Source organism: Typopeltis vanoorti, chromosome 10 (assembly GCF_054136105.1).
Source record: "Typopeltis vanoorti isolate ZY-2024b chromosome 10, IOZ_Tvanoo_1.0, whole genome shotgun sequence".
Lineage (NCBI taxonomy): Eukaryota > Metazoa > Arthropoda > Arachnida > Uropygi > Thelyphonidae > Typopeltis > Typopeltis vanoorti.
The window spans coordinates 52,096,855-52,113,801 of NC_143558.1; the positions used below are offsets into that span (position 1 = coordinate 52,096,855).

A 16,947-nucleotide genomic window follows, 5' to 3' on the forward strand; every position below is an offset into this window, starting at 1 on the left:
TGGTTTTTTACAATACGCTACATCCTTTAGAGTCTCCCATAGGTAGAAGTCCAAGGGTGTTAAATCAGGAGAACATGGGAGCGAACTCAAATGCACCTTTTCATGCTATCTGTTGTCCCTGCAAACTCTCATCGAGGTAAGCTCTCACGTCTCGGTGGTGGTGCACCATCTTGTTGGAAGAGAAATCAATCATTCTCATAAAGTGCATGAATGGCAATTACAATGGATGTGCATAGCATGTCTAGGTACACTTGACCAGTAACAGTACCTTCAAAGAAGAATGGTCCTATTAAACCCCTAGATGACAATCCACGCTAGACATTGAGTCCCAGTAAATTGACAGCATTGTCCACATGAATGCCCAGATTTTCTCGAGCCCAGTAAACACAGTTATGCAAATTCACTGTTCTATTAAGCTTAAATTGTGCTTCATCAAACCAAAGCATCTTCTTCACAAACTCCTCATCTACCATGTGTTGAAACCACTCACAATACTGCATTCTTCGATCAGCATCGTCTTCATTCATTGCATGTAATAATCTTGGTATGTAAACTTTTCATTTAGCTGCTTTAAGAATGTGCTGTATGCTTGCACTGCTAACTCCTGTCTCATATGCACGTTGTGTGGTAGACTTCTGTGACATAAACTGTTTCAACACTATAACCGAGGAAGCAGGACTTGTTGCTGTGCAAGGCCTCCTGGATCTTTCCTTGTGCACATCACACATGGTACCATGAGTCTCAAACTTATCACGAATATGTGCAATTGTCAGGCATGTTGGAGGTTGTGTTGCAAACATATGTCTCCATTGTTGTTGAACTTCAAATTAGAAATACCACTTTAAAATGGTCTTGCGTTCCTCAAACGACAATCGTGCCTTGGTCATTTTGTTTGACTACATATTGATGCTAGTATTCATGTGAGTAACAACATCTTTTGAGAGAACATCGTACTACACATTGCTACCATAATTCAATCCAACTTCTCAAAAAGTCCATAGATGACATCTGTTAAAGTGTGTATACATTTTTTGATGGACTCTGTATATATATATATATATATATATATATATATATATTTTTTTTTTTTTTTTATTATTATTATTATTTATTTATTTTTTTTTTTTCAGAATTCATTTTTACTCAGTTAGAATATTATGAAAAAGCTTTAATGACTGATACCAAGAGAAAAAAAGATGACATGGTATATTTGAAAAGATACTACTACTTTACTAGTTTCGTTGAATTGATCCACATCTTCAGGTATCACGAGCAAAGAAATATATAAAGAATTACAGAGACTTAAAATTGTAATAACAGAACAAGTACAAAAAAGGCAGTGGCATGTTTGAAAACAAAAAGCGAGCTTGAGTTCCAAACAAATGTATACTACGTGCTGTCGCGAGTAGTATACGTTTACTACACGCTGTCGCCCCCAATACTGAACAGAGGCAATGTGTGCATCAGAGAGATTGAAACTTAGACTGTTATTGATATGAGAAGAATCTAGAGAAATTTCTCTAGATTCGACAATCTTTCTATCCAGTTTATCATAGCACACATGGATGTTAAAAGTTTGAGTCCAGTTCACAATGTGTTGGTGGCCTTCGTCTGAGTTAACTGAAAAGAGAATGTGGCTAGAGACAGCGCTGGCTCTAGTTATAGGAGATATCTCTATGGCGTTCTTCCAAACGTAGAAGGATGGATTTAGCAGTCTGGCCATAGTATGGCTTTCCACAATCACATGAAATCTTGTACACTCTTGGAAACTGAGTTGGAAGATGTTTCTCTTTAGGCTTACCAAGTATTAAACGAAGTTTTGGGAATGTAGTGAAGCAAGTTCTGAAGTTAAACTTCTTGGGAATTTTTGCCAGTTTTGGTGAAAGAGAGCTGATGTAAGGCAAAGAGATGAAAGCTCTGGGGGAAGAGGGATCTTCAGAAGTAGTTGATAATAATGGTTTCTCTCCTAAGAAAATTGACAAATTTCTTTCCCCCAGTCACTCAACTACTTCTGAAGGCAACTCGTGGTAAAGGTGGCATAAGCTCTGATCACTAACTTAATATTTACCCTTAATGCCAAAACACATCTCCTAGAGGAGATGTATGATGTTTTGTATTAAGGCAAGGGGGCCCACTACCCAGACTGATTTCGATCTTTATTGAGGTGTATTTAAGTAAAGACCTCTCTAAAAATTAGGACGATCCCTAGACTACTCAATAGTGGCCGAATGACCGTCCAATTCGGCGTTGTTCCACTCACTGACAGACTCACTCCATCACCGAGAAGAACTTCTCAGCGTTGGCTCTACCCAGTGGCAGGCTCACCCCCACCACCAGCCAGAGCCATAATCTCAGCAGTGACCCTACTCAGAGACATGCAAAAACCTATCCGCAAGCAGAGCCTCTCAAAGCCAGCCCCCATCAGTGGGAGCTAGGCTATTTTACCAGAACTTATTTGTTCTGGTAAAATACTGCCTGTCAAGAACAGGCAGTATTTTACCAGAACAAGTTACCATAAGGTGTTTTAAAACCTTATTAAATAAAAATCTCAGGAGATATAAATGTAGAAAGTATTTTACCTTGGGTATAATAAATGTTAAAGATACCAAGTAATTTTGAGCCTTGTTTTACTCCATTTCCCAAGTAAGCAAACAGACAAACAAGTCAAGTTTGCGCTTGCAAGTGTTGCAAGTCTAGCTGATCCTACAGGTAGTGCAAGACTAAGGCAACTCATGGTAAAGGTGGCATAAAACCAGGTTTAAAATTACTTGGTATCTTTAACATTTATTATACCCAACTTGACTTGTTTGTCTGTTTACTTGGGAAATGGAGTAAAACCAGGTTTAAAATTACTTGGTATCTTTAACATATATATATATATATATATATATATATCCTTTGCTTAAGAGGCCCTAATATGGCTAGCTATATTCAGATGATCAACTTATGTTGATTCTCACCAAATGGAGGGAGTTTTATCACCTCATTACAATAACATCTTTGGATCAAATCCAAGATGCCTGATCTCTGCTTGTCCCATGTCACATTCCGCCTTAGGTATTTGTCCCACCAGCACTTGAAAAATTCATTTTCTTTGCCCAGATGCCATTGAATCCATCCATAATAGATCTTATGGAATCACTGCCATATTTCCTTCTTTATACCTTGTAAGATAGGTGGGGGAGTTAACAGCAGAGGAGTTATGCTGTCATTAACTTTACTTTAACTTCTTCTCCTCACAAAAAAAAAATCATATTTCTCTGTTACTGTTCCTATCAGGATGTCGTCATTAATCTTACTCCTCTACACTTGAAAGTGCAACATGCAATGCTTTGCTCTTACTAACATTAACAACTTTGCTCTTATTAACATTAACTTACCAACCTCCATCCCATTTGTGGAAGCTAAAGATTTCATTAGGCTCTCTTGAAGGGGCTTGATCACATGGTTCCTTCTTTTAACTCTCTCCAACTTTTCATTGTCAACAAATAATTGAATAATCCTTTTCATTCTACACGAAACATTATAATAAAAAAAGCAGAACAGTAATGGCTCAAGAACAAAACCTGTTACCTTGTTACTTTCCATCTACCTATAGACAATATGCTAGCATATTACAGATAACCAATCTGTCCATGTGAGCAATCTATTTTGCTCCCATGGACAGATTGGGTCTAAAGTGCATGCAGAACTCTTTATTAATCATCATATTAAATTTAAAAAAATAATGTTGTTATTATTATTAATATGTTAATAATAATAACAACAACGTTTTTTTTTTATTTCAACACTATTGTTGAAAAAATATTTCTTATTGAAATAAGAAATTTTCCTTATTGACATCCAGAGAACTTAATATTTGTAACATGCTCTCCTCTTGCACTTCCAAACCATGAACCTTCCCCATCCCTCTTCAATTTTATATATATAATTTTAATTTAATAAAATGCTATTTCCAGGATGAAATGCTCCAGTAAATTGATTGTTAAACAACTCCACTAAATCTTCTACATCAGCCACTCCCATTTTCATCTTGGTTGCTGAAGAATACGTTGACAAGCAGAGACAAGCAGGTTATTGTTCCTCTGTATCGAGCCTTGATAAGACCCCATCTAGACTACTGTGCTCAGATTTGGTCACCTAGGTTTCTTCTTGATGGGGAGGAGGTGGAGAGGATCCAGAGGCGAGTGTCCAAGATGATAGCAGGTGTGTGGAATGAACCGTATGAGAACAGGTTGAGGATTTGTGGGTTGCAAAAATTGGTTGATAGGCGGAGGAGGGGAGATATGATTGAAACATTCAAATTACTGAAGGATTTCTATAAAATTAATTCAGAAGATATTTTTGAGAACAGGGCTGGTTGTGGGAGGACTAGGGGACATCCATGGAAACTGGGCAAAAGTGTAGTTAGTAAAGGTGTTAGAGCTGGGTTCTTTACTTTTAGAGTAGTGAATGAGTGGAATGCGCTCCCTGAGTCTGTGGTGGATGCTGTGACAGTGAATGAGTTTAAGGTGAGGTATGATAGATATTTATGAATGTCAAATAGTTGTGATGAATATGATTTGGGGCCTCCCTCGATGAGTCTAATGACTCCCTGGAGTTGCCCGTAATAATAGTAATAATAATAGTAATCTAACAATGTCATTCTTCCACAGTCATTTCTTTTTGTACTGGCCACATAACAAAAGAATTGCTTCAAATTTTCATTGGATCTCAGAGCTAATCTTTTCTCATATTGAAGTTTTGCCTTCCTTACCATGCTAGTTGCTTTTCTAGGCTGAGTCTTATATTCCTCATGCACCAAATCTTGTTCTCTTTTTCACTTGCAATATCCAACTTAATATTGCTGTTAATAAATATTTCTTACTAGTTCTCATGCACTGGTGATATCTTGTTCTTCCAATCCTTCAATCCATGGATCTCCCCCCAAGCTGACTTCTAAGATCATTATAATTACCTGTCTTATAATTCCATATGAATGCCTTTTTTCTTGACACTTTTGCATGTCTACTCATCCCCTAAGTCAAGACCACATGATCACTCTCTCTAACTGGGGGTAGTGACATTTGAGTTACAATCAGGTTCTCTGATGCATCAGGACCAAATCCGAAACTCTTGAACTTCTTATTTCTTCTCCTACATGTTGCTTCAAGCATTTGTCCCTTACTACTATATACTATTTTAACTTCCCAGTTTTTGCTGTTGTAGTTAAGATCTCCCATAATGGTCTCATTTTGCACTTTCCAAACTCAACTACCTAAACTTTTCTTGCTTCTCAAACTCTGTATTCCCTTGCTTATAGAAACATCCTACTAAATATTCTGTCCTGCCTACTTTACTCCACCTTATATTCTCAAAACCATTAGTGTCATTTCCCTCCAAATCCTCCACGCTGAGATGAAATAACTCATTACTTATTATTATTATTATTATTATTGTTATTCAGGCCTCCATGGAGTCAAAAGACTCATTGTGGGAGGTCCTTCCTAAGAAACACAAAGTCTTATCATACCACTCCTTAAACTCATTGACCGTTCTCGCTCCCACCACTCCATCAGGCAATGCATTCCATGGTTCAACCACCCTCCACGCAAAGAAACCAATCTTTACCCTTTTGCTCACAGTTTTCTTTTGTAACTTCCAGGGATGGCCTCTTGTCATCACTCCTTCCCGCTATTCAACCAAGCAAAAGAACTCCCCAGTGTCAACCCTGTAACCACCTCTCAACAGTTTAAAAGTCTCAATCATATCACCTCTCCTTCATCTATCCACCAAACTCTGCAGTCCACATTACCTCAGCTGATCCTCATAACTATCCTTGTACAGTCCTGAAACCATCTTTGTCATCCGTCTTTGTATCTTTTCCACAGTTAATTTATCCCCTTCAAATCCTAGGTTCCAAATCTGAGAACAATAGTCCAAGTGTGGTCTGATCAGAGACTTATACAATGGAATGATAACCATCTTATCTCTGCAGGTCAGTGCCCTTCTCATAATTGCAGCAATCATCTGTGTTACCTTCACCACCTTTGCAATATGTCCCCTAAACTTCAGGTTTCTATCAATCATCAAGCCCAGATCTCTTGTCTCCCCTACTTCCTCCAGTATAACTCCTTTTCATAGAGTATGCAGCGTCCCATCGATGTTTCCCAATCCTCAAGACCTTACATTTTGCTGCATTAAACTGAAACCCCCATTCATTTGCCCATCTATCTAGCTTATTTAAATCCTCTTGCAGGGTTACCATATCTGCACTATTACTAATAATCCTTCCCAGCTTCGCATCATCTGCAAACAACTGTATATCCCCTTGCAATCCACTGGCAATGTCATTGATATAAAGGTTAAACAATATAGGTCTTAATACTGAGCCCTGTGGGACCCCACTTGTAACCCTCTGCCTCCTTGAAACTGCTCCACCATACACAACTCTCTGCTACCTATCAGACAGCCAATCCTGAATCCAGTTGACCAATCTGACATCCAGACCCATATGCTGCAACTTAAATATCAGCTTATCATGTGGCACCCTGTCAGTTGCCTTCGCTAAATCTAAGAAAATTGCAGTATATGCCTTTCCCTCATCTAATGTTCTTGTAACTTTATTATAAAAGCCTAGCATATCGCTAAAACAAGAGCGCCCTTTCACAAATCCATGTTGACTCTCACAGATAACATTACCCTCATCTGCCCAATGCTGTATATGGTCCCTCACTACTTTCTCCAAGATCTTAACAACTACTGATGACACACAGACTGCCCTATAATTAGACACTTCCAATCTGTTACCACCATTATGCAATGGTACTATCTTACCTTCCTTCCATTCCATGGGCACCTTTGCCGAAGCCAGACTTTCATTGAAGAGCCAGGTTAAAGGCACTGTCAGTTCCCTAGCACATTCTCTCAAAACTCATGGTGAAATACCATCCAGTCCCACAGCTTTACTGATATCCAGAGTACTCAGTATCTGAAACACACACACTCTCCTCCTGTACCTCTAAGCCTCGAACCAGCCCTATCCCTCTAGCATTAAAACTGACTCCTCTAGGATGAAATACTCCAATAAAGTGTCCATCGAACAATTCCACTATGTCCTCTGCATCAGTCACTCTATTCCCATTTTTATCCCACAATATCATTCTTCCACAGTCATTTCTCCTCCTACTGCCCACATAGCTAAAAAATTCCCTAGGATTTTCTTTGGATCTTAGGGCCAATCTCTTCTCATATTCTAGTTTTGCCTTCCTTACCACACTAGTTACTCTTCTGGCCTGTGTCTTATATTCTTCATGCATCTTCTCTTCTCCTGTCTCCTTATATCTCTTCCATAGCCTCTTTTTCGCATGCAATTCCTGTTTAATATTGTTTGTCATCCACTTTACTTCAAATTTTGTCCTCTATTTCACTCGTGGTATACAACTTACCATTGCTGCTAACAAATATTCTTTCACAATTTCCCACACACCAATGATATCCCGGCCTTCCAATTCCTTCCTCCATGAAACTTCCCGAAGTTGATTTCTAAGACTATTATAATCACCTGCCTTATAATTCCACATACGTTCCCGTCTCTTTGATACTCCTGCATGTCTATTCATTTTCCAAGTCAAAACCATATGGTCACTCTCTCCAACTGGTGGGAGAGATGTCATCTCAGTTATTATCAACTCTTCTGATGCTATAACCAAATCCAAAACTCCTGAACCTCTTGTTTCCTCTGTTACATGTTGCCTAAGACATTTGTCTCTCAAGAATCCTAGAAATTCCATTCCCCTATTGCTGCATGCATCTTCCTCTCCCCAATATATACTACTGTAGTTAAAATCTCCCATAACAATCATTCTTCTTGCACTTGCCAAACTTAGCTGTCTAAGCATCTCCTGGTCCCAATTCTCTGTGCTCCTGGGTCTGTAGCAACACCCCACTAAATATCCTGTCTTGCCTGCCTCTACCTCACACCATACGCTCTCAAAATCATTTGTCTCACTTCCTTCCAAAGCCTCCACTCTTAGAGGACATAGGTCATCACTTGTCATAAGCAGCACCCCACCACCATGCTTTCCCCTCCTATCCTGACAAAAAATGCTATACCCAGCGACTTCTATACCTGTTGTTATATCCCCTTCTGTCAACCACGTCTCAGTGATCGCAATAATTTTTGGCCAGGCTGATGCTATCTGCGCCACCAATTCCTCTCCCTTATTCTGGATACTCCTGGCATTAGTATAAAGCATATAAATGCCATTGTTTCTATACCCAGCATTATCCCTTCTAGACTCCACTGGGCTCTGTGTTACCTGACCTGTTATCATAAGCAGTAGTTCACCACTGTTTGCTCTTCCTATCTTCCTGGAATACACTATTCCATTCCCTTTCTATTCCTGTCAGTATATCATTTTCATTCAACCATGTTTCACTAATCCCAATAATCTTTGAACTGGCTGAACCTATCAATGGGTTTATCTAATTTATCTCTTTTATTCATGATACTCCTGGTTTTCATATAAGAAACACCAATGAATTGTTAGTATTTCTCTGCCTATTATCATTTCTCCGGAGTCTATTTCACTCTCATAATACCATACATTTCCCCATCTCCCAAATCTCTATCCCCCACAAAAAGCCACCCCCTGCTGCCATGCACTCTGACAAATCTAGTGTCCCTGCACTAATATTCTCACTTGTCCCAAGAACAACATTATCTCCAGATGCCCACATCTTTCCTCATTCAAATGCAGTTCATTGCTTGCATGCAACTCTCTTCTATCCTCCAATGCACTTCAAGCACCCACATAATCCAAGCCTATCATTCAACACATTCTTGCTATCATGCCATTCATTATTGGTGCACTTCTCTTCACATCTCTGCATTATAATTAGTCTAAGACTATAAACTTCTCTATGTGGGACAGAAAAAAAGAGAGGGAATTTTGCTTCAATGATGTCCTATCTCATCACTGGTACTTCTTCTCTCTCTCTCTCTCCCCCCCCCCCTTCCCCCTGCTTTGCTTCACATCAGTCTTTCCAGTCTCCTAATCTCTTCTTTAATGTTTCTAAGCTTATTTTGCACATGTTCTATTTCTTCTCTCAATCTCTTTCTATCTCTCCAGTTTAAGTGAATTAATTTCGCACTCACAATTTTACAAGTTATAGCTGTTAAAAAGGGAAACATTAAGATTAGAAATATTCCATTAGCAGTTTTAGTGTATGTTAAACTCTCAAAATGTCAGTGTCAAAGTTAAAGCAGAAAAGAACTAGAAATTCATTTAAATTTGTGTGGTTGGACAAATGTGTTGAAATGGCAACACCAACGTTACCGTCAAATAAAGAGTTTTGGCTTTTGACTTTTGCTATTGTGCATAGCAACTACTGCACACATTTAGTCTAAGACTGAAAACTTGTGCACATGGGCTAGCAAAAATGAGAGGGAATATTGCTTCAATGGTGTCCTATTTAATCACAGATTCAACTTTACAGTGTTAGCACTGTCTTTAATCAGTTTAATTATATGTTTTTGTAGTTGTATTTGCCTTCTTTATAGGAGGAAAATGTCTTCAACTTCTTCTTCTTTCTAATACGGATTTTAGGCTAAGTGGCCTGTTCTGGTCTCATGCCATCTCTTTCTTGGTCTTACGATTCTTCTTTTTCCACTTATTTTGTATTTATATAATATTTTTTGGTAGTCTCCTGTTGTCCATTCAATTTAAATGTCCTAGCCGTTTTGTTTAATACTGTCTTATGTAGTAATTAATTGATTTTATTTTCAGGGATTGTAAGATTTCTTCATTTGTTTTGTGGTCCCACTTGGTATATCCAGCTGTTTTTCAGAGGAACTTCATTTCTGCTGTTTGAATTTATTTTTCATGGGAGGAAAACTAAAATTACACATGATAAAAATCTGTGAATAAGCTGGTATCATACATTCTTATGTATGATACTAGCTTATTCACCTTCACTTGAAATTCTTTATATAGGTCTCATATTTATAGAGATAAAGATACTCTCCTGTCATCAGATTTTTCTATAAATGATTAGGTACCCAAAAATTGATCTCAGATTCCTCATGTCATGACAGAATTCAGACCTAGGTCTTTTCCAATCAAATGTTCATGCCAGATCCTTTGGTAGGAAGAGACTTTTTTAAGAGACATTTCATTACTAATGTTATGATATCTTCAGTAACATTGATACAAATCATGATTATTATAATTGTTATTATAATTATTATTAGTTATCTAACAGAATTGAACTGATTTTGCATTTTCCCTGTATACCTTATAACTTATCTTGCTTTAGGAACTCAACAAGGAAATAATTGTGCACCAGAAGGATGTGGACAGTCTAACAGATGAAGCTCATGCTCTTACTCAAGCTTCTGGAGTTGAGGTTATTAGGAATCAAGTCTCACAAACAAACACACGATATCAAACCATTCTTAGCAGCATCAAGGTATGTGTTCACATCATGAAAGTATATAATTAGCACTATATCAAACATAAACTGAAGCCATCATTAACTAAATAATAAAAATTCCCAGTTAAAGCTCCATAAACAATGCTATTTTAAAGCAAATTAGTAGCTAGTCTTCTCCTGTAACAAACTGTTTCTTTGATTCCTATAAGTAGGATTGAGGAAATAAAAGAAATGAATAACAAACTGAGAATGTGAATCTTGTTTGCTTACACTTGGATAAAAGATTAAACAAGAGTATACTTTAATAAATTTATTTTCATCATCAAGAGTATACTTTTTTGACAAGTATAATTTATGCTGGAACCAAGTGGAAAAAACTTTCTACATCAATTCAGATTCTCTTGTAAGGCATAACATCTGCTCTACTCCTCATTGTTGTTTCCAACTTTGCATTGTCTGCAAAACTGAATACAAATTATCTCTTGCTGTTTCTCTAAAAAAAAAAAAGGAAAATAAAATTCAGTCATTAACTATTTTTCTACACAATACTCTCAAAAGCAATAGAAGGTCATTAACAACTAACTTCTTCACTGCCTGGATGCCCTTTAAATAATTAGTGATTACCAGTGTGGATTCCACAACTTTTATTCTATGGTAAGCCTTAGAATCACTGACTTTATCACCTTACACCATAGAAAAGGTTGGAGAGACTTGTGTGGTTGCTCTTGATATTTCCAGTTAATTTAATAGAGTTTGGCATTGAGGCCTTCTCACAAAGTTACCATCTTATATAAGGTCTCCCTACTCCTCTTTGTGTTGGATTGCCAATTTCCTCTCCAGTCATTCATTGCATATCATGATAGATACTTCCCTGTCATTAGATTTTTCTATAAATGCTTAGGTTCCCAGGCATTGATTGTTGTCCATATTCTTCCACCTATACATCAGTTTAGCTTCTCTTACTAACCTCAAATCTTGTTTATAGTTTTCTGATAACAGTACACTCCATTGCTTTTCCTCATTCATGAAACCTTGTAATATTCAAATGATTCAGGCTTTGTGATCTTAACCAATGTCTCATCACCATTCTCAAATGAAATGAAGATAATCTTCATCTCATTTAAATCTCATTTGAATGAATGAAATGTTTGCCAGAGTCAGGTTTTAGTACTTTGTCTGTTAATGGGTTCAAGGAGAGGCATGATAGATTATGTGGCTAGTTTGAGTCTTGTGGGATGAGTCTTCAGCTTCCATGGAGGTGCCCATACAATAGTAATATGAATGGCAAGAATATCCCTGGAAGCTGTATAATAAGGGTGTGAGCAAGGGGATGAGGAATGGATTTTTTTTTTTTTTTTTTGCTTGGAGAATGACTGGAGGACATTGTCTGAAAGTGTAGTGAGTGTGTAGACAGTGAAATAAAGTGTAAGAGTGAGACTTCCCATGATGAGGGCTCTTAACTCTTTGAATGTCTGATATTAATAATAATAATATGTAACAATGAGGAGTATGAGGATGATATACCAAGGAGAATCAAAATGGAAGGGTATGGGTACATTGTTTTTCATGAAGTTGGTTGTTTTGGATTTATGGCCAAAGCAATGCTCAGACTATGAAACTAGTTTTCATAGTCTGAGCATTATTAATGCTCAGACTATGGATGGCTTGTCTTTTTATGGGATGAACAATCTTAGGTTCTGAAAGGAGAAAAAAACAATGCACCAAAACAATCAGTATGAAATTGGCTAACAGTTGAATTGGCCTACAGTTGAAAATCCCTTATAAAGACTCTTATCATCCTAGACAGGATTTGAACCTGTTTAGGATTTGATGACATCATATTCAAAGATCATCATCATCGATACTAAATAAACTATAGGCTCTTATTCCATGAGGATAGAGAGCACAAGAAGGAAGAGGAAATACTATTGATAATAGGGGAATCATCCATGCATATGGTGAAGATAAAAGGAACAAAGGGTTTTGTCCTGACTTCTGCATTACTTCAACCTTGGTATCACTTCTGTATTATCTGGCTCCCACTGATGAGACCTCAATAAAGGTCAAAATTGGTCTGGGTAGTGGCCCTTCACATAATGCATTGCATTATTCATGTTCATAAGGATATGTGCATTGCATTATGAGATACTAAGGCAATTGATATGAAATAGTTAGTCTCTATATACAAGTTAGCCCAGTCATGAATTGACTTCTCGTGCAAACTTTGTTTGCTTACACTTTACACTTGAATAAAGGATGATACCAAGAATATATTTTCTGGGCATCTTTAATTTATACAGCTATTTACAGAGATGCAAAGGGAAAAGAACTATGAAATAAGTGGAAGGCAGATTGTGACCTTCTAAAAGGATCTGATTTGTCTGTGTAAGTGGACAAGGGTTGGGCTACCATTCACGAGAGACTCTTCAATGCTAATTACAGAGTCTCTCATGAATGATAACAGAAGGATTTCTGATATGATTAAGATATATAAGATGGTAAGGGGCTATGGCCAGTTCAATATTATTATTATTATTATAATTACACCCTCCATGGAGTCAGCAGACTCATTGTTGGATGTTCATTCAAATGACAACATATTTATCACATAGAATCTTAAAATCTGTAACACTCCTTGCATTAATAACATGTTCTAGTAATGCATTCCATTCACTAACATTCTCCATCTAAAAAATCCACTCATCACACCCTTCTTCACCACACTTTTATATAACTTCCACGGATGCCCCCTGGTTCTTCCCCTCTGACCTTCTACTCTTTTTATAATTCCATCTGAATTAAGCTGATAAAATCCTCTCACTAACTTAAATGTCTCTGTTATATTATCTCTCTTCCTCCTGTCCACCAAGTTCTGTAATTCACACCTCTCACGCTCTCTCCATAGCCAGAATTCCTAAGTCCTGACATTGCCTTAACCACTTGCCTCTGGACCCTCTGCAATCTCTCCACATCACATTGAAAAACCAAGACCAGATATGAGCACAGTAGTCCAAGAGTGGTCTGACCACTGCTTTATACAGTAGCATAACCACTTCCTTATTCCTACATGTTAAAGTACTTCTTATCATAGAATTACTATGATATGCAGGCTTTGCAACACCAGCAATATGCTTTCTAAACTTAAGTCTCCTGTCAACCATCACTCCCAAATCTCTAATCTCATCCACTTACTATAGTATGGCACTATCAATGTGGTACACAGCCTTATATTTTTGCACTGCAAAATGCAACACCTTGCACTTATTCATATTAAAACTACAATCTCACTCCTTTGTCCAAGTAAAAAGGCTATTCAAATATGCCCGAAGGGAATTAACATCAGCAGTGCTACTTATAATTTTTCCCAACTTTGCATCATCAGCAAACAACTGAAGATCCCCAATTAGTCCACATGATATATCGTTTACAAAGAAGTTAAATAGCATATCATTGTATATGATTGTCCCTTATCTAACAAACTTGTTACCTTATCATAAAATGCAAGTAAATTGCTAAGACAGGACCTATCCTTTACAAATCCATGCTGACATCATAAAGAATGCTATGTCCCTCAATCCAATCCTGCATTCTATTCCATACCAATCTCTCCAACACCTTGACCACAATTACAGTTATAAGATTGGTCTGTAGTTGGAGACTTTTGTCCTAGAACCAGGCTTATGGAGTGGTACTATTTTCCTTCTTTTCACATATGGAAGAGAATGTAATAGATGGGGAGAGGGTTGAACAAGAGGATGTGAGCAGGGGACTGAGAAGGAGAGGCTTAGCATAGTGAGTGGTTGGTGAGTATAATGCATTATGTGGAAATGGTGAATGAGATTAACATATTGTTAGATCAACTTTGTATGTGACATTGATAGCTTCCTGAAAATAGCTTTTGACTCTTGAAGTGCAATGTTAATAACAAGAATGAATAAACAAATTTAGTTAATTAATTATTATTTCCAAGGCCAAATTCTGATATATTTGCTTAATACCTAAATGAATTTAGTTAATTAATTATCCTAAATGTGTGTTTTCTCCTTAAAAAATTGGCATGAGTGATAATCAATGTCTAAGCATCCAGAGCAGATAAGTAATAATAATGATGATAATGACTTGATTGCTGTTTTGTTTCTGTTATATTCTGTACTGGAGGATTCCTCATTTGGTTAAAAACAACTATGGTTATATGCAGGAGGACATAGGCATCTGGAGAGATTGCTGTTCTGAATGGGTCGGTGTGTCCCAGGATGGATGGTAGCAGGGGTGACCTCTTGTGGGAATGGGTACTTGGGAGAAGGGGGATAGCATCAGGTAACACTGAGCACAGTAGAGTCTAGAGGGAATAATGCTGGGTATAGAAACAATGGCATTTTTATGCTTTATACTAATGCCATGAGTATCCGGAACAAAGGAGAGGAATTGGTGGCGCTGATAGCATCAGCCTGGCCAAAGATTATTGGGATCACTAAGACCTGGTTGACAGAAGAGGATATAATAAAAGGAATAGAAGTAGCTGGGTACAGCATTTTTTGACAGGATAGGAAGGGAAAGCATGGTGGTGGAGTACTGCTTATGATAAGTGACGACTTATGTCCTCTAAGAGTGGAGGCTTTGGAAGGCAGTGACTAACTGATTTTGAAAGCATATGGTGTGAGGTAGAGGTGGGCAAGACAGGATATTTAGTAGGGTGTTCCTACAGACCAAGTAGCACACAGAGGGTGGGGACCAGGAGATGTTTAGACAGTTGAGTTTGGCAAGTGCAGGAAGAATGATTGTTATGGAAGATTTTAACTACAGCAGTATAAATTGGGGAGAGGAAGATGCATGTAACAATAAGGAAATGGAATTTCTAGAATTCTTGAGGGAGGGACAAATGTCTTAGGCAACATGTAATAGAGGGAACAAGAGATTCAAGAGTTTTGAATTTGGTCATAGCATCAGAAGAGTTGATAATAATTGAGATGACATCTCTCCCACCAGTTGGAGAGTGTGACCATGTGGTTTTGACATGGAAGATGAATAGACATGCAGGAGTATCAAAGAGATGGGAATGTATGTGGAATTATAAGGCAGGTGATTATAATAGTCTTAGATGTGAACTTGGGGAAGTTTCATGCAGCAAGGAATTGGAAGGATGGGATATCATTAGTGCTTGAGAAATTGTGAAGGAATAGTTGTTAGTAGCAATAGTAAGCTGATTCCATGAGTGAAGAAGGGGGACACAATTTGTAGTAAAGTGGATGACAAACAATATTAAACAGGAACTACATGTGAAAAAGAGGCTATAGAAGAGATATAAGGAGATAGGTGAAAAGAAGATGCATGAAGAATATAAGACACAGGCCAGGATAGTGACCAGTATGGTAAGGAAGGCAAAACTAGAATATGAGAAGAGATTGGCCCTAAGATCCAAAGAAAATCCTATGGAATTTTTTAGCTATGTGGCCAGCAGGAGGAGAAATGACTGTGGAAGAATGACATTGTGAGATAAAAATGGGAATAGAGTGACTGATGCAGAAGACATAGTGGAATTGTTTAATGAACACTTTATTGGAATATTTCATCCTGGAGGAGTAAATTTTTAATGTTAGAGGGATAGGACAGGTTCGAGGTTTAGAGGTGCAGGAGGAGAGTGTGTTCCAAATACTGAGTACTCTGGATGTCAGTAAAGCTGTGGGACTGGTTGGTATTTCACCACAAGATTTGAGAGAATGTGCTAAAGAACTGACAGCTCCTTTGACCTGGCTTTTCAATGAAAGTCTTGCTGTGGGAAAGATGCCCAGGGAATGGAAGGAAGGTAAGATAGTGCCATTGTATAAGGGCGCTAGCAAACTGGAAGTGTCTCATTATAGGCCAGTTTGTGTATCAGCAGCAGTTGTTAAGATCTTGGAGAAATTAGTGAGGGATCGTATACAACATTGGGCAGATGAGGGTAATGTTATCTGTGAGAGTCAACATGGATTTGTGAAGGGGCACTCTTGTTTTAGAATATGCTAGCGTTTTATAATACAGTTACAAGAGGCAGTAGATGAGGGAAAGGTATAAACTGCCATTTTCTTTGAATTAGCGAAGGAATTTGACAGGGTACCATGTGATAAGCTGATATTTAAGTTGCAGCATATGGGTTTAAATGTAGGGTTAGTCAAATGGATTCAGGATTGGCTGTCGCATAATTATCAGAGAGGTGTGCTAAAGGGTGAAGTTGCAACTCTGATCCGCTCGCCTAAGGATAAACTTCGCCCTTTAGCACACCCAGGAGTGTATGAAGTTCCATGTGACTGTGACTTGGCCTATTATGGGCAAACAGGAAGATCAGTGAACATCCGCCTGGAAGAACATGAAAGATACATTCACTACTATTACTATGGCAAGTTGGGACTGGCAGACCACGCTTTGGACACTCCTTCACACAGGATTAGATGGAGGAAAACGAATGTGCTATTTAGGAGTCATTATAGATCTGAAAGATTATTTTTTGAGTCAGCAATGGCTTTGAAGAATTCTCTCAACCTTAACAAATATGGT

At 37.8% G+C, this 16,947-nt stretch overlaps 1 protein-coding gene across 1 annotated transcript in view; it reads left to right on the forward strand.

Moving 5' to 3' along the window:
- Positions 1-16,947, forward strand: part of LOC150102416 (muscle-specific protein 300 kDa-like) — a 1,203,500-nt gene that overhangs the window by 325,499 nt on the left and 861,054 nt on the right. Inside the window, exon 23 of the mRNA XM_090399574.1 lies at positions 10,300-10,452. Coding sequence (XP_090255700.1) covers positions 10,300-10,452 — 153 coding nt within the window. The remainder of the gene's footprint in view (positions 1-10,299; positions 10,453-16,947) is intronic.